General features: G+C 47.9%; 1 protein-coding gene across 2 annotated transcripts in view; it reads left to right on the forward strand.

Moving 5' to 3' along the window:
• Window positions 1–21960, forward strand: part of PCSK6 (proprotein convertase subtilisin/kexin type 6) — a 153425-nt gene that overhangs the window by 40321 nt on the left and 91144 nt on the right. For both annotated transcript variants that reach the window (XM_075896922.1, XM_075896921.1), the window contains exons 3-6: window positions 8950–9060; window positions 10208–10351; window positions 13753–13829; window positions 16987–17075. In XM_075896922.1, coding sequence (XP_075753037.1) covers window positions 8950–9060; window positions 10208–10351; window positions 13753–13829; window positions 16987–17075 — 421 coding nt within the window. The remainder of the gene's footprint in view (window positions 1–8949; window positions 9061–10207; window positions 10352–13752; window positions 13830–16986; window positions 17076–21960) is intronic.

Here is a 21960-nt window from a genome sequence, read left to right on the forward strand (position 1 = left end):
AAAGAGGTAGCCTTGGCTTGTGCACGGAAGCACTGGACTTGGTCTGTCAGCATGGACACTAAAATAGATGGGGAAGAGCATCACTTTTAATGCAAGGGAGGCTATCTCTTGCATACACCAACAGATTAGTGCCCACGGAGGACAGCAAAGACCATGGGTGATGGTCAGAGATTGAAACTTCAATGAGAAGGCAACCTATTGGAAATGGAAATACAGCAGCTGAGGAGGACAGCCGGCTACATCTAGGTGCCTGCAGGCTTACACCATGTAAAAAGCAATAACGCTTTAGTATTCTCCCCCTCTGGTTTATGATGAAAACAGGGGCTGGCCATCTGCTTTGTGCTGGAACTGTGTGTTAAACACAGAATAGCCATTCAAATACAGCCAGGCTGGCTTTTGTTTTGTTTTTGCAGTGCAGGGAATTTGCATCCTACATTCAGATTTTGTGAAATACTTGAAAGGGATTATATGAATGTGTATTTTCAATAAATATTAATGACTGGAATGTATTTTTAAAAGCATGTAGGAAAGCCTGTTCCTCCTTTTTTCAGCTGCTCCCTGACAGAATGGTTTGGGTCTCTGGCATCTGCCACTTGTTGCCTTTGTCACCCCCCCATATTAAGTGGCAGGACTAGATCAGCAGTGAGGATATTACTAGCTGATTCCATCTATCAGCTCTCGTTTGGGTTTTGTGGCTTTTATCGGTACAAACATTATTAGGATGAAAGACCAAACCATTTGGAAGTCTCTTTCTTGAGGAATGCTGTTACATGGTTAGTGACCCCCCTGGTCACTGAAAGCTGTTGTGGCAAAGAACAATCACCAGCGATAGACCGAGAACAAACATCCACCTAGAGCAGGGGTGGGCAATAATTTTTGGTGGGGGACCACTCCAAGGTTTTGGTAAATGGTCAAGGGCTGCACTTTTCTGTGGAGGGGGTGCAGGGTCTAGGTTGGAGGTTGGGTGCAGAAGGGTGCACAGAGTAAGGGACTGGGGTTCAGGAGATGGTGTGGGGTCTGATAGGGTGTTTTCAAAAAGCAGCCAATAGGACAGGGACTGTGAGACATGGCTAATTAGTGCCCAGCATGTCCATATAAAAAGAGCCTCAAGGCAGAGCAGAGTCAGTAGCTGCTTAGAGTTTGAGGAGGGAGGACTGATTAGGCTGCAGCACCTTGGACAGCAGTGTGGGCCAGAATCCAGGGAAAAGAAAAGGTGCTCTGGACAGGCTGCTGTGAATGAGGGGCTGTTGCTGCTGGGAAGTGCCTAGAGAAATGCATCCATAATAGAGTTGCACCCTCCTGCTGTGATCCACAGGGTCCCTGGGCTGTGACCCACAGTAGTGGGTGGGCCTGGATCTCCCCATTTACTGCTGGGGAAGTGGCAGGACCAGGAGCTCAACTCCATTGGAAAGGAGGGAACATGGATAGTGACATGGCTGGAAGGCCAAACCATGAAGAGGACACAGCAGGTTCTGATGCTGCAGGAATTGTAGGTGGACTGTGGAGGAGTGATGAGGTGCAGACTGTGGACGGGGGAGATTGAGCTAATCTCCAGAACAACCAGAAGGAGGCGACACTCTGGCGGTGACTGATGTGCTCTGTGACGATACCACTGTACTGACATTTGGCAAACTAGTGTGAATCAGTGACACTCAGAAAGGCGGGAAATAAGCTATTGTCCCAGGCACCTGGGAATGCTGAAATAAGTTTTATGTATCTGTGAAGTCACATTCATAATGTGACCCAACTAGCATAGCACCCTGACAAGCATGATCCGGAAAGGCCGTTTTTACATAAAATGGTTCAAATTTAGGAGACTTGTCTCCGCACTGTCTTCTTTTAGCACTGGTCATGTCCAACAAGACAGTTACTCAGCATGTAGATTTTCACTTGGAACAGTTATAAAAAGCACAATAATGTTTCAACCCTGTGTTAATGACCAGTATAGTGACTTTTACAGAGCTGGTATTTGTTGTTCCTGTGGAAAAAAATCACTTAAAATGAAAACTGTTTTCATTTTGTCAATTTTTGTTATTAAATGTTTTAAAATTTTTATTTTAAAAATGAATTGAACCCAAACTCTAGTTACTGTCCTGGACAACTGGAAATTTACAAAAAAAAAAGTTTGCTTCTTGGCAATCAAAGTTGCAAAAATTGCAGATGGTCAGGCAAAAATTTTTTATTTTTAATTGAAATTTTTTCCCAACTAGCCAAAAATTCTCAGTTTTCAAGTGCAAATAATAACCAAGATCCATTTTTAGGTTTTGAGTTTTTCAATGAAAAAGTAAAACAAACAAACAAACCCTAAAAAATCCCAGATTCCTACACAAATTTCGATGAAAAAGCTATCAGAAAATATTTTGAACTAAAACCTTCTTTCAGCTGCAGTCATTTAACTTTAACTCACAACACATGTTGAAATAGTGGCACAGCTACTTGTGTTAAAGCAAGAAATGAAGTGTGCATATTTCTAAACATTCTGTATGATCTGTCACTACTGAATGCTTTCAGTGAAGAAAAATGGGGGAATTCTTTGGACGGGGGAGTATACAGCACTGTGTTTGCATGAGAGAGCAGGAAAAGATTAAAAGAAGAAATAAAGAGCAGGACTGCGGGACACTTTTAAAACAGCCACCTTTTATGTGGTAGTGTGAGGAAGCAGAGAAAAGAGGACCTAGCAATGAAGCTTCCCTGCTCCATGAGTCCACTCCAGCCTCGGCCCTGCCAGTATTTGAATGTGGAGACAGAGGAGCCTAAGGGGGTGTGTCCAGGCCATTCAGGACAGGAGGTGGCACCAGCACCCTGTGAATGGACTCCCTGACCAATGAATGCCCCCTGCTCCAGGTAAGCCGATTGGCCTCTGCCCCTCGGAGCAACGGGAGGCCAATTCCCCGTGTTCCATCCCTCCCCCCTCAGCAGCACCCTTAGGGGGAATTGAAGCAAAATGCAGGACAATGTAGCACTTTAAAGACTAACAAGATGGTTTATTAGATGATGAGCTTTCGTGGGCCAGACCCACTTCCTCAGATCAAAAACCTTAGGGGGAAGACCCCCAGTTCCCTCTGCCCCATCTCTTCTGCCAGTAACTTCCCTGGGAGAGGCCCTCTGCCCCATCCATCTTCACCAGCACCCATGGGATGGACTGTACCTCTCCCAGTCTTCCCTTCCTCCTCCCTCACCATCACCACTGCCCCTGGTCTGGAGAGGGATGTGGGTCAGGTCCAGTTTGGAGGGTTGGCCTCATCCTTGGGGGCACAGCAGGTCCTGACCCTTTCTGTGCCTTTCTGCCTGGGCGGAAGGGCTGGCAAGAACAGGATGAATAAAGACGCTGTCAGTAAAAAATGTAAAACCATTTTTCATATTTTTATTTTTAAAATGTTTTAAACAGTTTTTACAGTTGCCCTAGTTTCATACAAATGTTTCATTCAAGCCCGGGTAGTTCCGATGAGCAATGGGAAGGAAGCATGAGTCTGTACACAGTATTCACGATGTGGGCGTATCATGGATTTAGAGAGGCAATAAGATAGTCCCTGTCTTATTCTCTATCCCTTTTTAAATGATTCCTAACCTTCTGTTTGCTGCTTTGACTGCTGCTACACACTGAGTGGATGTTTTCAGAGAACTATCCACAAAGACTCCAAGATCGCGCTCCTGAATAGTTATTGCTAAAAAGGATAAATAGTGACTTTTTTGAGCCTAGAAGCAGAGAACTGCTTACTTTAGGCAGATGGCAGAATTCTCAGGGGAAAAAAATAAATAACCTGGCACTTTTGAGCCTGCTGAAGCAATGACCTCCTTCATGCTTGACTTATTAATTGCAGTTTATGGAAGATGAATAGCAGCTTCCATCAGGGCATTCAGTCTGGAGAAAATGTGGTTTCGATCCAGAGCAGTGCGCAAACAAGCCCTCCCTTTTCCATTCAGCAGCAAAGACTCAGGAACTCAAGGTTGTGGGATACAGATGTGTGGCTTTGGGGCCAGCTTGCATTGTTGACATGGGAACCCATGCTCACGTGAGCATGAAAAAGCACACTCCGTCAACACTAAGGGCCTGTGTGATAGGGCTTTCAGGGGCTTGATTATTAACGTGAACGGTCTGAATGCGGACCTTGGATCAGGCTGCATTTTAACGAAGTAGTAAAAGAGCATTCTGAGAGCACATGGTGTGCTTAGATGATGCCACCTTGGTTTCAGTGCTAGCGAATGAAAGAGGAGCAGCAGAGGCAATGACCCTGCAGTTCCGATAATTGGACCTACAATTGTACCTCACCTGTGGGCTTCACTGAAAGACAAGTGAAAGTTCATAAAATGCCACAACAGCCCAGTCCAGCAAGTGCTGATGGGGAAAAGATGCAGAAGGGAGGCTGAATTAGTACAAAAGGCTGATTGATATACAGTAATTCCTCATTTAACACGATAGATGCGTTTCTGAAAATGTTCATGCTAAACGAAAACGTGCTACGTGGCGTCAATTTTCCCATAAGAAATCATGGAAAAGGTGGGGGTTGCGTTTCAGGTGGTGGTGGCGGCGGCAAAGTCAATTTTTTGTTGGTGCTGGGTCGTCAATGTCAACACAAGATATTTAGCGCCACAACTCACTGTGGTTTGTTAAAACACAAAGATAAACATGTAAGTGAGCGGAGGAGCACTGTGACCACGTGTGTTCATCCGCTCATGTGTATTACGGTAAAACTCCATTGGTCCGGCATCCAATGCTCCGGCACTCCTGATGGTCCAGCACCATCAACCTGGAAGTGCTCTGGCTGCCAGACAATTGGAGCTGCTCTGCGCCCGACTTCCCTGATTCAGCAGCTGCTGAAACTGACCAGCAGCTGAATCGGGAAAGCTGGAGGCAGAGCAGTTGGGGTGCTGCCGGGTTGGTCCCGTAGTGCTGTCCCTCGGTGCTGCGGGACCAACCCGGCTGCACCCCAACTGCTATGTCCTAGGCGTCCCCAAGAGCAGCTGAGGTGCTGCCGGGTTGGTCTCACAGCGCTGAAGAGCAGCACTACCGGACCAACCCGGCAGCACCCCAGCTGCTCTGCCCCAGGCATCCTGGATTCAGCTGCTGCTGAAACTGACCAGCAGCGGCTGAATCGGGGACTCCTGAGGCAGAGCCAGACTATCGGAAGGGGGGCTATGAGGGGTCTGGGGTAGCATCCCCCCCACCCCACCCCACCCCAGACCCCTCATAGCCCTCCCTTTTGATAGTCTAGCATAGCTGATAATCTGGCAACCCCTGGAACCTAAAGGTGCCGGATAATCGGAAGTTTACTGTACCACTATTTTCACCAACTTATACCGCCGTGCGAAGTAGTCCTCCACTTGATTATTTTCATGTTATTTTGGGGATGGTCGTGTTATTCAAAAAACATTCCCTAAAAAAAAATGTGCTATTGTAAAAATGTGTTAAGTGGGCACGTGTTAAACGAGTAATTACTGTATCTCAAGGACTGCATTCAGATCGTGCCTGGCGTAAAGAAAAGTGGGGGACTGGAAATCAGTGAACCGAATGTAGTGTGTTGGTAATAAGGCCTCACAGAATAGTGAGGGATGGACTAGTCCACCCATGGCTCCCTTTTGGCGTCCTTAAAAGATTGTTTGAGGAAAATTTGAGGAAATGAATGGAAAAGGGCAATGACTGCTAATTGAAAGAAGGGAAGGAGTGAGCTCTACCAATACGGTTGCCACCTGCGCTGTCTCCAGGATACCAGGGATCTGCCATAATACCACTAGATATCTCAAAAGATGTCCAAACTAGATTGGGCCAAAAACCAGAACCTAGATGACATCACTGCCTCCATTGGCTCTGACTAACTCCCAATCGCTGCCTGGGCTGTAAGGCTTTGCCATTTATCCTCACCCCCATGCATCCTTTTCGCCTGTGCTGTTCTCCTCTCCTCCTCCCAGCATTTTCTTTCTTCCCATGTCTGTCCTCCTTTGCTTTCCGTCTGACCAGTCTGGATTAGCTGGCCAAGACTGGACATTGTGAGCCTGTGACCAAAGATGCAACTAAAAGTGGTGGCCTACACAGCCTGATTCTGGTACAAGTTTGCCAGGCGTTGGACTCGTTTTTGTTCTGAGCCTGTATTCCCAGTAGTGAGGCAACAACTGACGGTCTACATGAATTGGAAGCTGCATTTTCTATCTTTGCTGTTCTTCCTCTTCCTCTCTTATGTATGTGTTGTGTTTGGCCTTCTAAGAAATAGGACCAGACTTTAACAACAGCTGTATCTCATCTTAGCTAACATCTGTTTTTCCTCCAATAGAACAGGCATTAATATTTTTGATACCACCTAAAAGACGGTCAAACAAGGGATTTTTTTTCCTACTAACAATCAACCCTCTCAATCTAAAGGGGAAAAGGGATGTGGTTCAGAGGAAAGCCTTACTTAATATTTCAACTGTCTTTCCTTCTTTTTAAAAGATGAAAAGGATTCATAATGATGTGGGGTTTTTGCAATGGTACCAAGCAAGCTGAAATTTCTGTATACCCAGCCTTGAACCTTGTTTAAAACTGACTAATGCTGGACCGTGTTAGCTCTTTGAGACTGGCTATTCCTGTTTTGTAACCCTTAATAAACCTGACAGCAAGGAGACTGAAGGTTATGGACCAGCTCTCAGGTTTCCTCATTTTAAAGAACAGAGGATGGCATTCCAGTCCCAATGACGTCAATTAGGGTATGTCTACACAGCAGCATTATTTCGGACAGGGCCGGCTTTAGGAAGTGCGGGGCCCGATTCGAACAGTTTCAACGGGACCCCGGCAGCCAGGATTTTTTATTGAGCAAGCAAAAAAAAAACCAAACAAAAAACTCACCACACACAAAAATGAGTAACAGCCCCTTTAAACACCCAGCTCCCTACACCCTCACCAGACACTGCAGGGGAAGAATGTCCCAAGCGGCCTCCAGCAAAGCCAGGAAGTACACGACGCTGATGGTAGTTGTGGGAGTCCCCATCGCCACTGTAGCTGTGCTTTGGCACTGTGTGGCTGTGTCTAGACTGGCAAGTTTTTCCAGAAAATCATCTGCTTTTCTGGAAAAACTTGCCAGCTGTCTACACTGGCCACTTGAATTTCCGGAAAAGCACTGACGATCTCATGTAAAATCATCAGTGCTTTTCCGGAAAAACTATGCTGCTCCTGTTCAGGCAAAAGTCCTTTTCCGGAAAACTGTTCCGGAAAAGGGCCAGTGGAGACAGAAGAGATTTCTTTTCCGCAAAAAAGCCCCGATCGCGAAAATGACGGTCGGGGCTTTTTTGCGGAAAAGCGCGTCTACATTGGCACGGACGCTTTTCTGGAAAAAGTGCTTTTCTGGAAAAGCATCCTGCCAATGTAGACACACTTTTTCTGGAAATACTTATAACGGAAAAGGATGCCAGTGTAGACGTAGCCTGTATGTTCTGTTGTCAGATGCAAGTGTTAGTGCTTTGTGACAATGCTCCTCCACATCTGTCATGGCTTGTAGGCTTGGGCCCTGCTTGCATCCAGAACATCTCATTAGACGATCGCCTTACCTATTCCAGCTGTAGCGCTGTTAAACTTACAAATGTAATAAAGTAGCCTGCAAAGAAGACAAGCGGTAGCCTTGACCTCTTGCATCTGTGAGTTAGTTCATTTTCTTTCACGGATAGAACATAGCCCTATGCAAAATCTAAATTTGTTCTAGCTTTTCCATGGGGAGGAAAATCATCCCCTGACCGGTTAAAGATGAGTTTGGAATATAATGTTAAAGGCCTTTCTATTTCAAAAGTTGTTCTGTTTGCTTGAGATTCTTTATTTTTACTCTACTAGAAGATTTACCCAGTGTTGCTCGGGTCCTTAACTTAATGTTTTTCTTCATTTAAATCATTGCTCTGGGGTGGGGCTGGGGAGGAGGGGTTCAGGATGCAGGCTGTCCTGGGGAGAGAGGACAACCCTAGCCCTCTCTCACTGCAGCAGCTTTGGTCCAGGTGAGAAGCACTTCTCCATTGTTGCTGCAGCTCCAGCGGGAATAGCCAGGGGAGGGGTGCAGGTCCCCTGGTGGAGGGCAGATCCAGGTATGTTTGCTCCCTGAGCTCCCCAGCCAGAGTGAGGAATGCAGCAGACTGTGCACTTTCCCCTCGCTCCCTGATGAAAAGGAACAGCCTGAAATGTTCCTGTATGAATTGGGGACAGGATCCCCCTGCCCTGCCTAAAGGGTGTCTGAGGGGGTTTGGAAGCTTGGGGCTGGGGCAGCCCCCAATGTGGAGACATCTCCAGCCAGCCCCTTCCATCTGCCTGATGATTCTCTCTCTCTTTTTTTTCTTTACAATTTTATGAGAAGCAATCCCATTCCAGGCACATCCCATTTTCCTGGCACCACCAACCCCTTATTTTGCTTTGTGTTATGATAAGAAGCAGCTGTATACCAAATTTGGTGAACATAAGAATGGCCATACTTGGTCAGACCAAAGGTCCAGCCAGCCCAGTACCCTGTCTGCCGACAGTGGCCAATGCCAAATGTCCCAGAGGGAGTGAATTGAACAGGTAATGATCAAGTGATCTCTCTCCTGTCATCCATCTCCACCCTCTGACAAACAGAGGTTAGGGACACCATTCCTTACCCAGACTGGCTAATAGCCATTTATGGACTTAACCTCCATGAATTTATCTAGTTCTCTTTTAAACCCTGTTATAGTCCTAGCCAACCTCCTCAGGCAAGGAGTTCCACAGATTGACTATGCGCTGTGTGAAGAACTTCCTTTTATTTGTTTTAAACCTGCTGCCCATTAGTTTCATTTGGTGGCCTCGCTTTTACTGTTTTAAGAGGAGTTCTTGAACAAATGGACTCCCAGGTGGACAGATGCAGAGAGGCACACGTACTCTCTCAAATATATGTAGATATTAAGTTTGAGTGGCCAGATTTTTGTGTTATCTTTATTTGCTTATTCAATATAATAATAATAATAATAAATTTAAAATCTGTGTAGGTGAAGTGGCTACAGCAGCAGGAAGTGAAACGAAGAGTTAAGAGACATGTCCGAGGTGACTCTCATTTGATTCACTTCAATGACCCGATGTGGTCTAAAATGTGGTATGTGGTGAGTATCTTTGGTTGTCTTCCTTTTGCTAGCCAGGAATTTTGCTATGGCAGAGTTAGTTTACAGAGCACTTACCACAGAGCGTGCGCAACACAGAGAGAGAGAGAGAGAGAGAGAGAGAAATTGCTTAATTTCACTGAGGTTGCATCTACACAGCAGGGCTTAACTTGAAATAAGTTGCGCAAATGGATGTTGTCAATTGTGTAGCTTATTTCGAAACTGGGAGCACATATTTCAGAATAGCTCACTCTTCCTCTGACTTCTCTTACTCCTCGTACAATGAGGGTTACAGGGGTCGGAGTAAGTCCTCCAGCGTGACAGTATTTCAACATTATTTCGAAATAACTGCCGGCAGTGTACATGCGGACTAAGTTATTTTGAAATAATGTTGCTGTGTATTCGTATCCTGACAGTGTAACTCACTGACTGCCGTGTTTGTTTCCATGCTAGTGCTTTGTTGCTGTATTAATATATCCCAAGTTGCAGAAGAATGTAGTTTTAGAGGCAGCGTGGCCTAATGATTCTGCATCGACCTGGGACTCAGGTGTCCTGGGGTCTCTTACTGGTTCTGCCACTCGCCTGCTGAGTGACAGTGGGCAAGTCATGGCCTTTCCTGTGCCTCAGTTTCCACGTCTGTAAAATTGGGATGATGCTACTGACCTCCCGCATAAAGTGCTTTCAGATCTGCCTGACAAAAAGTGCTATGGAAAAGCTGTGTGTTATTATTCTGCTGTAATTAGCTTTCATAGTGACCATTTTATCATTGGCACACAATTTTAAGCTTAAAAGGGTTGAAAATACCTCTGTGCAGTAACTTAATTTTATTTTGGTTCATTAATTGGTGTTTGGCGGGGGAAAGTAATTTCAAATAAAGAAGTTTAATAGAAATGCTACTTTATATTCAGACAAAGCTGAAGATCCCTACCTGAAGTGGATGAACCTAATGATATTAAGATTTCAGTTCCCCTCATTGATTTGTTTGGGGATTTCTTGATCTAGTCTGAATATTTAAAACAGCTTTACAAATAGCTTGATAAATCGTCCAATGTAAATGTATTGCCAGATTATTTGATTTGCTTGCACAGTGCCACTCTTCAGCTGAATTGGGTAATGTTTTCAATTTGCCCTTTGCTATTTCTGCCCTCAGCACTGTGGAGATAAAAACAATCCCTGCCGGTCAGACATGAATATTCTAGCCGCCTGGCAGAGAGGATACACTGGCAAAAATGTGGTGGTGACCATTCTTGATGATGGCATAGAGACCAGTCATCCTGATCTTGTAGAGAACTATGTAAGTAGTGTGTGTGTGTGTGTGTGTGTGTGTGTGTGTGTGTGTGTGTGTATTTGCATTTTAATCTTTTAGACCGGAATCTCAACTGGAAAATATCCTGGGGAAAATGATAGTGCTTCAAGGAAAATGGGAGCAGAGACTTCCCCCACAGACACTGAATTTGTTTCTGAAGAACTTTACAATTAAAAACCTAACCTAAGATAAGTCCTGTATAGAAGAAGGGTGAAGAAAAACACCAAAACTTCAGATTTGAAATAAACATGATTAGGAAGTGGTGGTAGAATGTTATTAAACCTTCATCAGTTTCTTGTAGAGTAAAATCTAGGGATGTTAGTGTATAGTCGAGTAAACGATTAACCGATAAGCCTGGGTTTATCGGTTATTCCTGTAGACTACACAGACTTCCCCTCTTACTGCCTCTGTATCAGAGGCAGCAAGGGTGGGGAGGTGGGACCCAGTGCCCATGTGCTCGCTTTTAAGGTGGGAGCCAGTGCTCGCTTTTAAGCGAGCTCCCCATGAGCATCCGATTTTGTGGCACAGCCTGCCTCCCCACTCCACCCCACCCCAGCCCTGCTGCCTCTGATGGTGAGGGAGACAGGCGGGAACTGGTACACATGGGGAGTCAGCTTTGAAGCCAGCTTTCTGTGCATGCTGGCTACATGGAGCCACCTGCCTCTCCCCCTTGCTACCTCCCACAGAGGCTGGGGGGGGGGGGCAGGTGGGAGACAGCCCTCGGGGGAAGCTGGCTTTAAAGCCAACTCCCCATGAGCACCAGCTTCACGGAGCTGCCTCCCATCCTCCCCTGCGTTACTGCCTCTCTATCAGAGGCGGCGGGGGAGGGAAGGAGAGGGATGCTTGTGCAGCCTGTTCATGGGGGAATTGGGCCCCCTGCGGACAGGGGGTGCTGCTGTGGAGCAGCCTCTGTCCACGACGGGCCCAGGCTTACCTTGGACAGAGGCTGTTCTGTGGGATGCTGGAGCAGCTCCTGTCGATGGGGAGCTCGGACCCCCCACGGACAGGGGCTGCTGCCGCCCCACACTGGTGCCTCTAATAGAGAGGCAGCAACACAGGGCAACAGGTGGGACCCAGTCTGATTGTTAAACCCGCTCCCCTCGCAGACGGGCTCCTGCCTGCCACCCCACGCTGCTGCCTCTGATACAGAGGCAGCAGCAAGGGGTGTCAGGGAGCTTCCTGGGAGTGGGGCCGGGAGTGCACTGGCTGCTGAATCCAGCCCCGGGGACTATCGAATAATCGTGTAGCTGCTAAGATTTTGTGTGGTTACATGATTAATGAATGAATAGCTATCTAAGGGTATGTCTACACTATTCCCCTAGTTCGAACTAGGGGGGGTAATGTAGTCATACGGAGTTGCAAATGAAGCCCGGGATTTGAATTTCCCGGGCTTCATTTGCATGAAGCCAGCCGGCGCCATTTTTAAATGCCAGCTAGTTCGGACTCTGTGCCGCGCGGCTACACGCGGCACGGACTAGCTAGTTTGGATTAGGAAGCCTCCTGTGGTCAAAGACAAAGATGATGTCAATGGCTTTGCTCAGCCAGAGTTGGAAAACAGAACAAGCAAGACCTAAGACTTTCCACAGCTAATCTCTTTCCTGGCCCAGGGAAATCTAATACGAGAGTCAGGCTGACTTTTTAACTGAAAGATCCTAATTGCCAATCACCCAACCCCCAAATCCTCATGAGGAACCTGAGGGCTTTGGATTACATTCTATCTTGGCAACACGGACTGTAGCATTTACCCCTCTAGCCTGACCATGACACATACTGTATGGAGTCGATACATTTACCACAATTTCCTGGTTCTCACTCTTTTCCTGTGAAGACCCTCTGCTAGCTCAGTATTCGGATGAAGCAGGTGTGTGCGTGGAATGCCTTCCTGGGTTATAAACAGGAACTGAAACACTTTTTACCTGTCAAGCCAAGAGTTTCACTGGTTAAGAACATAAGATCAGCCATGCTGGGTCAGACCAAAGGTCCATCTAGCCCAGTATCCTGTCTTCCGACAGTGGCCAATACCAGGTGCCCCAGAGGGAGGGAACACAACAGGCAATCCTCACATGATCCCTCCCCTGTCATCCGTTTCCAGACAAACAAAGGCTAGAGACCTCCTACCCATCCTGGTTATTATCCATTGATGGACCTAATCTCCATGAATCTATCTAGGCTGATGTGTCTCCCGCAACAGTTGACAATGTTCTAATACATAAACAGCACAGTCCAACAGGCCTGTAAGATATTGACAGGAAACGTTTCTGACCACCTTCTGTGCCCAGAATCCTCTTCTTTTTACTGCTTTGGTAGGTTTGAAATGCCTTTGTTATAGACATGCCCCAAGAGCTAATGATTTTAATCTCAGATCCTGGGGTTCTTGCTGTGTTTTCCCTCATTCCCTATGAGGCAAACTCCCGTGGGTGAGAAATGATGGACCACAGGATTCTGCTCACTGTGCAAAGTGAATCACTCTGAATAGATTCATCCTTTGTTGTCAGTAGCTGTAAAAGAGCTGGGTGAGGTGCTTTCTAAGCCCTTTTAAAGAAGTGCTCACATCCCGCAAATGCACAGGAATGCTCCACTGGCTCACGAGCAATTAGACACTCAGGAAAAAGAAATGCCTTGGAAATTTCAGAGATCCCTGTTAAGCTGTTTCTCCTCTGGGCTTGCAAGCTCTGGTTCCCAGCCTGAGGAGCATGCTGGATTGAATAATGAATGCTGATAGCCTTTGTTCGTCTTAAGCAAATACTTGAGAATTAAATTAGAAGGGCCAGGTTATTGTCTAGGCCAGTTCCCCAGCCCCAGCGCTCGGAGTGCGAGTGTAGTATCTCCCCGAGCTCACAGGCTTTTCATTTAAGCATTTTGCTTTATTTGTAGAGCGAATACTTCGCAGCTGCCCGGAAGGGCGTAATTGGGAAAGTAGAAGATATTGAACTGCTTTCTTGTCAGGGGTGAGACAAAGATTAGGGAAAGGGCGCTCTGCAATAAATGAACCTGGCATCTTGGTTGTGCCTGAACTATTGCTAACCCAGGAGAGGCCTCTGTCTGTCAGATCCCAGCAGTGGGCACGGCTTCATTTACATCGCTGCTTTGAAGGAGGAAAGTCGTCCCACGCTAATGTTATGATCGTTTGTTAAATGTAGCGCCCAAGGGGAGGCACGCTTTCTTGGGGCGTGCTTAGAAGATCGCGCCCAGTTACATTTGCTGGGTGAATTCAGCGTTTCTCTAAGTCAGATTGACTAGTTGTGCTCACTGGTTAGATGATGCAGGGCGCTCATGACACTGCAGCTGTATATTTTTGTTAGTGCCACAGGACTACGCGTTGTTTTTAAAGTCACAGATTAACACGCCGACCCTTCTGGGACTTACTAATGAAGGTGCAATGTTTTTAGGATCCTCAGGCGAGCTATGATGTCAATGACAATGACTGTGACCCAAATCCACGCTACGATGCCAGCAACGAGAATAAGTATGTTGCCTTCCTTATAATGCCCCTCGCCCTTAAATTGTGTGGTACTTTCCAAGCATGTCACAGACATGAACCTCAGTAGCTTCCTCCCAGACGGGTGGGTTAATAGCACAGGAAGCCTTGGCTCTCTTGGGATTTCATAGATGGGGTAAGTGAGGCAGAGAGACAGTGACTCCTGCAAGGGTACTTGTCCGAGTTATGCTTAGAGCTTAGGAGTTCCTGGCCTCTAGTCATGTGCCTTGCCCATTAAGCCATTACATGCCATACAACATGTGCATGATGAGTACTGCAGAACGGTGACAGTTAGTAAGTCATTCTAGTAGGCTGCAAATAGTTAAAGGTAGAATCCTCGAGTGGGATCTGGCTTATTCCATTTTGCACATGGTCTCCAGTGGCCCGCTAGGCCCAAACCCTTCCTTCTTGACTAAGGGACCCCCACAGCCCTCTTTCTGGGGCTTGTACTGTTCTTCTTGGTCTCCGTGATCGACCCTTCAGCAGCTCGACTCCAACAGGCAACAGAGACGGTCACAAACAGAATCCAATGGTGTCTCTCCACTGGTAGTTTACCTCAGTTTTAAATTGGGCCTGACCCAGCCCCTCCTTCCTACGGGGTCTGTCTTACCTCTTCTGATTCAGCCATCGCTCCCAGGCGTTACCAGCCTGGAGCTCAGCTTTCTGGCCCTGGCTTCTAAACTCCCTTGGCATCAGGGCCTTCCCTGCAGGAACCTTACCCACTCTCTATAGGCTCATGATCTTCCCCTCTCTGCTTCTTATTCCTCTCTGGCTCTTCATAAGAACCCCCTGTCTTCTACCAGGCCCCAGGAAGGCGGTGAGCGAGGTGGGCTGCAACAGTTCACTCTTCAAGGGGGGGAAGGTGTGTGACATGTAGGCATCTATTTAATGTCACTCACAGTTTTCAGATCACCATACACTGTCCTTCCTTGCCCACGCCTTAAAAATGGATCAGGCCCATAGGCCATCTTGTTCAGTGTCTTGTCTCTGACCGTGACCAGTGCATGATGTTACCAAGAAGGGCGATGGAACTCTCTAATAAGGAGACTTGGAAATCTGACCCCTGCTTCACACTGATCTCTAATCAAGATTCACTTAAACTCTGCAGCACGAGATTTAATATCCCAACCAGCATTCTTATTGCTAGTTAGGATGAGTCTGGAAAGTCTTGATACCCATCTCAGTATCCAACCCCTTTCGGAATCCTGCAGAGACTTGGCCTCTGCAATTTCCTGTAGCAATGAGTTCCACAGTCTAATTATGAGTTGGGCGGGAAAGCATTTCTTTTTCAAATTTTAATTTACCATCTTTGTATTGGAAAAACTTAAACAACAAATAGTCTTGCAGCACCTTAGAGACTAACAAAACATGTGGATGGTATCATGAGCTTTCGTGGGTACAACCCTCTTCCTCAGTCTATTTGTTGTTTTTAAAGTTTTTCCAGTTACAGACTAACTCAGCTACACCTCTGAAGGCATCTTTGTATTGGTTGCCTCCTTGTTGTGTTTTGAGGACAGAAGCTTTTCTAAACCATTCATTATTGTATATACTTTTTGTCAAGTCCCTACTTATCTGCCTCCTTTCTAAAAGAAACCATCCCAGTCTTTCTAATCTCTCTTTATCTGAATGTTTTTACAGCCCTTTCCTCATTCTCTCACCCTTTTCTAAATCCCTCCCAGTCCTGCAGGAGACAGGCGAGAAGTATTTTGGGCTGGGTCTACACTAGACCCGACAACTCAGTTTAAGGTTTGCAACTCCAGCTATGTAGAATACGTAGTTGGAGTCAGCTTACCTTAAGCTGAGCCTGGTGGAGTCTCCACAGCAGGAGGCTGATGGGGGTAAATGCTCCTATCAACTTCCCTTACTCCTCACAAAAGGAGGAGTACCGTACACCAGTGGGGGTCGCCCTCTGAGTATGATTTAGCGAGTCTTAATTAGACTCACTAAATCGAACTCCAGAAGATCAATCAAAATAGCGACGATCTTCCATTTATAGTGTAGACAAGGCCTTGGTAAGGCCGGAACACCGATTAAAATACCACACTTGTAGCAAGTGTCTGCACGCTATCAGCTCAACTCTCTTTCCCCCTTCTCCTCCGGACCGGAACCTGTTATTTTAATTCAATTCTGTCCTCCTAACTGTGGCATATATATGTCTGTGATCATACAGCAAAGCTCCCCTCATGCGGTGAACACCAGTTGCCAAGTAACTTGCTATCGATCCAGCAAACGCAATGCCAATAGACTTTTCATGCCCTACGTCCCAAATGACCCACCGAAGACTAATAATGAGCCTGTTCTCCTCCCTGTGTGCAACGGGCCTCGTGCAGGGGAATCTTCCAAAGGCCAATTTGTGAAGAGAGAGGGGGTGAACGTTCGACTTGATGTTCAGGGGTTTGTTGTTCATGTGACACCTGCTGCTGCTAAGAGGAGCCGGGTGGTAGAACTCTTGCCCAGGTGACTGGAAATGTGTCCTCTCGTCTAGAGGGACTAACTAGAAACTGTTTTTAGAGTTCACCTTCTGTGAATTCCCTTTGTGAAACCAACCCTCTGAGCATTTTCCTGAGCAGATTAGAGGCCAAAACGTTGTTGCACGTTTTGAATTTAAATTACAGTGGGACTTCCACGTGGCGGCACATTTGAAAAGGGAATATTAATACAAAAAAGCCATTTACCTGGCCACTAATTTCCCCTCTTCCCCGGGCCCTTATTGTGCTTCTGCCCTCTCACATCGGTTTCTTCTGCTGCCAAAGCCGTACGCCTGTCTGTGAGCTCACCCGTGGGATGGAGCACTGTGGCGTTACTGCAGAATGAGGGAGGGAGGAAGGCTGGGCTATGACATTGCAAGTAGCTTAAGTGGCAATGGGACTGTCAGCAGTGGTGTCATGATGCTGGGTGTCACCGTCCATGCACAGCCGGAGCAGTGGCCCTTTAAATCACCACCAGAGCCCTGCATGAGGTGGTCGGGTACACACTGAGGGGCTGGCTGGGGAGACGCGGCATAGTCTGGGCAGTGCAGAGGGCTCCTATCCTTGCCCCTCCTGCCTGGGGCTTCATTCTCCTGCCTCCCCCCCCAACACACGCTGCCCAGGGCCTGGCAACATCTGTTGCCACCTCTGATCCTGACTGTAAATTCTCTTTTCAGACATGGCACCCGCTGTGCTGGACAAGTGGCAGCGAAGGCAAACAACTCCAATTGTGTAGTGGGCATCGCGTACAATGCAAGAGTCGGAGGTAAGGCTGGAGCTAGACGGTGGCTTTCTCGCTGCATATGGTTTGCTACTTGTACGCCTTTATTTCCTGGACCTGTAGTTCTGGCAGCAGGGGAGTCAACACCCTTGCCAGGTAGGGTTGCCAGGTATCCAGTATTCACCCGGATAGTCCGGTATTTTCGGCTCCTGTCCAGTAAAAAAATTCAGAGAATACCGGACGCCTGAGATGTCCCGTATTTTCTGAATTTTTCCCCGGCCAGGAGGCGAAAATGCCAGGCACCTGGCAACCCTACAAACACTCAGCACCCGACTTCCTCCCCCTCCCCCGAATTCTCCCCAACCCCCAATACCCCCAACCCCCCGACCCCAACCCTCATACTTACCCAGTTCCCCAAGACTGCTGGCACAAAATGGTTGCCAACCAAAAGACCTAAGGGAAGCAATGCTTCCCCTGGGTCTTAGTGCTCAATCGCTCCCCTGTTCCTATCCCTGCACTCACTCTTAAAGGGGACAGGCTGTTTTATTTATTTATTTATTTATTTATTTATTTATTTATTTATTTATTTGGCTTAATAAGCCCTTGGAGTCCTTTTGGGTTTTTTTGCTCAACAACTTTGATCTCCCCCCCCCCTTTTTTTTTTCCCTTAACAGAATTTTTTCTAGGTGTTTTTTTTTTTTTTTGCAGGGGGAGGGGGAGGTGTTCGGTATTTTTGTTTCAACCATCTGGCAACCTTATCACTGGGCCCTTGGGTAAGGTGGAGGAGAGGCCTCCTCTGCACTCCCAGAAGGGGCAGGGCCTCAGGTGGAAGGGGCGGGGCTAGGGCAGCCAATCCTGAATGCCGCTTAGACTACGGCATCTCCTCCACCCCCCTCAGCCCTTAGTACTGTGTGGCGCATGCTACATGGGGCTCCCACTGTAATTTAAAGGACCTGAGGCTTCAGCCACCTCAGGCCCTTTTGAATCACCAGACCCGGGGGCAGATGCGCCTTTTGTCCCCCTCCCCAGCTCCTTCTTGTTACCAGGCCTGTCTGCCAGTCTGGACTGGTGGGTTGTGATTTCTTGAACTGAGACTGACAAGGGACCAGTGGGGTCTGGGACATGACCTGGTCTTGATCTGCTTTGAGTCACTATAGTTAAGGACGCCCTTATGTCCTTAATTGAGATTAACCCTGAAGAGGCACCTCTCCTCTTTCCCCTCCCCCAACAGCAGAGTCCGTTTTTTTTTTAAGAGTTAGGGATCCACTGAAATCAGCTTGCGAGGACGTTGCTGACCGTGTGACCCTCTGCATCCTGTGGATCTTCAGTTAGTACAGATCACCGGTGGCTACAGCTGCTTGGAGTCTCTTCCCCACATGTGTGGGTTTCACTGAGAAGAGTTTCTTTGGGTTTTTGAGCGAGAGATTTCTGGTGTTTTGGGCACTAGCCTGGCATGTGAGAGACCCAGTTCAAGTGCTCGCCCTGCCTGAGCTAGATGGAAGATCTCTGGTCCGAATCAGGCAGAGCTGGAATTTGAAGCTGGGTTGGCTCCGTTCTAGGCGGTGCTGTAGTCCACAGGATGAATGGGAGCTCACATCCTGATCCCAAAGTGGTCATTAGGACATGACTCTCTAACCCCAGAAACTTCCAGAAGGTTTTGGGGTTGTTCCAGTGTGGAATGAAATCAAATTTCAACACTTCAAAAGGTCCTGCTGGGGTGGCCCCTTCTCCTTGGCAGTCAGCTGCATCTGCTCCAATGGCGGAACAAGAACATCCCAGTTCAGCTCTATATTCTCCTCAGAGACTAATGGTCCACTTGTGATCAGGCTAACCTGGGAACCGTGGCAGCTTGGATCTTGGCCTTCTCGCGGCAATCAACAGGGAAAGTCAAAAGGAAAAGGTTAGCTCCACATTTGATAAAGGGCCTGGTTTGGAGCTGGTAGTCCTGCTGCGAGTACGCCACACCCTGCCTCCCCAGGCAGCCCTCAGAGCTGCCTGGAACACACTACACGGCACTCCAGCGGCGATTTAAAGGTCTCAGGGCTCCAGTCACCACTGCTGCCACAGCCGCAGCAGCCAGGAACCTGGGCCCTCTTTTGAATCCCTGGGCTTGGCTCCCTTTGCCCCTCCCCCTTCAGTGGGCCTGATCCTTGTGGACTTTTCCCCCATATTTTGAATTGAGCCAACATGATTTCTATAGAATTGTGTCTTTGACAGAACCTGTCCTGCTTGACACACAGAGAGCTTGCCTGGGCTTTTGGGAGTGTTTCCAATCAAGTCAGACCCTTGACTATCTGACTGAAAATTCCTGGCACTGTTTTCATTTCCTCTTGCATCTAAATCCGGGAAATCCCGGGCCCAGCGCAGCAAAGTCTCTCTGCATGGTTCAGTCTCCGCGCTCTTTGTATTTTGCCTTAGTAGCAATAGATTTTACTGGCAAAGCTTTTCTAAAGGACAGTTTGTGGGGTTGCTGTGGGCAGGCCACTCGCCGCTTTATGCAAGTGTAACTTGTGGAGCAGAGAACTGGCCGTGGTTTTCTCACGGTGCTCTTCCCCCTTCACTGCCCTCCCCTTGGCTGCTGGCTTTGCCCTGCCTGGATGCAGCTTGGCAGCGGGGTGCCTCTCCCACATCGCTCTGTCTTGTGGCTATTTAGGAATTGGCAATGCCGCTAGCAGCACTTCGTCTCGGACTGAGTGGAAATGTTCCCTCTGAGAGGGATGGCTGAGCTTGCTGGGAACACGGGAATGGGGCTGTGGGAAGATTTTAGGGTGTTCCCAAAGGAAATGCAGAGTAGGATGTGAGTTGAAGGGGAACAGCCCCTTTATTGCTCTTCCATTTCATTGCTGTCCTGACTTTCCTACCCCCTTTCCTCCCTGTTTATCGCTGTGTTCCCCTTTTTTTTGTATTTACCACACCCGCATTCTGGGCCCTTTCTTTTTCCCTCTAGTGCCAGCCTTGCCTAGCTCTCAAGGCAGAAGCCACACAAGAAGTTACCTTTGGCCCCATGTGCAATGGGGCCGACATGGTGTGGGGACATCCATGGCTCCCTGATTATAGAGAAGCCTAAGCCAGCAGGTGTAACACTTTCTGAAGCTATCGCCATCACAGTCGGTGGTTTCGTGGCTAGGATTCCACGCTCTCACTGTTGTGGGCTGGGTTCACTACCCAGTCAGGAAAGTTTGATAGAGGTCTGGTCCCCCCTGTGTCAACCACATTTCCCCTTTCCAATGCATCCTTCTCAAATCTCCCTAAAGGAAACTGCTCTCCCTTCGGCGTCCCCCCATTTCTCCTTCTTTGCCTCCATCCCCCCACTGCCATGTGGACACCAGCATATTGCTCTTTCAAAAGTGGGGGTGCAGGAGCACAGGGATGAAACCATTTCTAACGTGGAGGCTGGTCGTTAGGGAGGTCTGCTCATGTTCCGAGCTGCGTCTCCGGCAGCAGGTGGGTCCGAGCGCCCAGAAACCAGGCCCTTTCTGTCCCGCCCTTGTGGACAAAGAACACATACCAGGAGGGGGCCGCCCGTTCTGATGGAGAGTTGACCTATTAACATGGTTTGCAGTAGGATCCCACTGCCCTATCTTTATCAGCGTGGCTCTCACATTCTTTGTGCACACGACCTGAGCTGGGAAAAGGGTGCTCTGACTGCAGAGAGAGGGAACCGCCTTCCCAGGTGGAGAAGGGAAGCTGCCAAGTGCCACGTTCTACTCTCCGGAATTTTTGACGTGCCACGTTCTCTCCGGAATGCTTGGCTCGTCGGACAAGCCTGTCTGTTTGCGCTGGGGGTAAAATGGCTAGCCCCGTGAGAGAACAGCCTGGTCCAGCTACCTGTGTCGCTTCAGCATATTCTCCTTCTCAGATCCACCTGCCGAGCAACAGCAAACGTCACACGTTAATGACATTTATTTAGGGGCCCCTGCCCTGCCCTCCCCCTAGGAATTTGGTATTTCTATCTAATGAAATAGATCCGGTAAATAACTGAAAAGTACACATTTGTACAAACCCAGGCACAATGGCCCTCTTGCCCCCTGACCTCGATGCTACTGGAACACACGTAATAAATAGTAATGACGTCAATGAATCTTTATCAGTAAATTGTTTGTTTGTGTTAGCATGTCTGGGAGCCAGCTCAGATTTAGAGCATTTTAAAGGATCTGCTTGCCCCCAGAGACTGATCTAATCAGCTCGGAATTGTGTAGCTGTCAGTGACATGGAGTGTCGGGGAATCTGGCTTTGCAAACGGGATAGAAGGAAGTCTGGAATTGTCATGTGCTACAAGCTCCTTTGGGTGCAGCCGCCTACCAAACCTACAGGAAACTTCCTGTATAAACCAGTTGCCAAAAGGTCCCCTTCGTCCTCCCGGTCTGATTCGTGTCACGTCATTGGCACAAGCAGGGGGATGTAGCTGCTCCATCAGCTACATTGTAGGAGCCTTATTTGATACTTTGCCATGGGTAGGTGTGGCCCTTGCTCTATTACCCTTTGAACACTAGCGTGAGCTCACTACTTGTATTAATAGTAGGAAGGCTTAGACCTGGGCTTAGAAATGGTCCTGACACAGCATCTCCTCTGCTTCAGTTCAGTTGCAGAGAAAGGAATTAAACCTCTTTGTACATCTACCTGCTTCTGTACCTCCTCCTTGGACTTTTACTGTCTTCTGCCAGCACCTCTGCCTGGCTAGCTCTCTCAGGTGTCTGGCATAAAACCCTACGAGGCAGAAGTCACGACAGCTCAGCAGGACTCCATCCGAGAGAATATTTCCCACAATGCCTCAGGAGGGCAGAGGCTCCTCGCATCCATGTAAGAAATTCTTGCCTCCTGTATGGTGAAAGTGAATCTTGAAAATTACCCACAAGCCAGTGTGCCAGCAGCAAGAGCTGAGGCAGTATGGGATAGCAGTCAGTGCTTTTCCAGGATATCTTGATACCAA

Source organism: Pelodiscus sinensis, chromosome 14 (assembly GCF_049634645.1).
Source record: "Pelodiscus sinensis isolate JC-2024 chromosome 14, ASM4963464v1, whole genome shotgun sequence".
Lineage (NCBI taxonomy): Eukaryota > Metazoa > Chordata > Testudines > Trionychidae > Pelodiscus > Pelodiscus sinensis.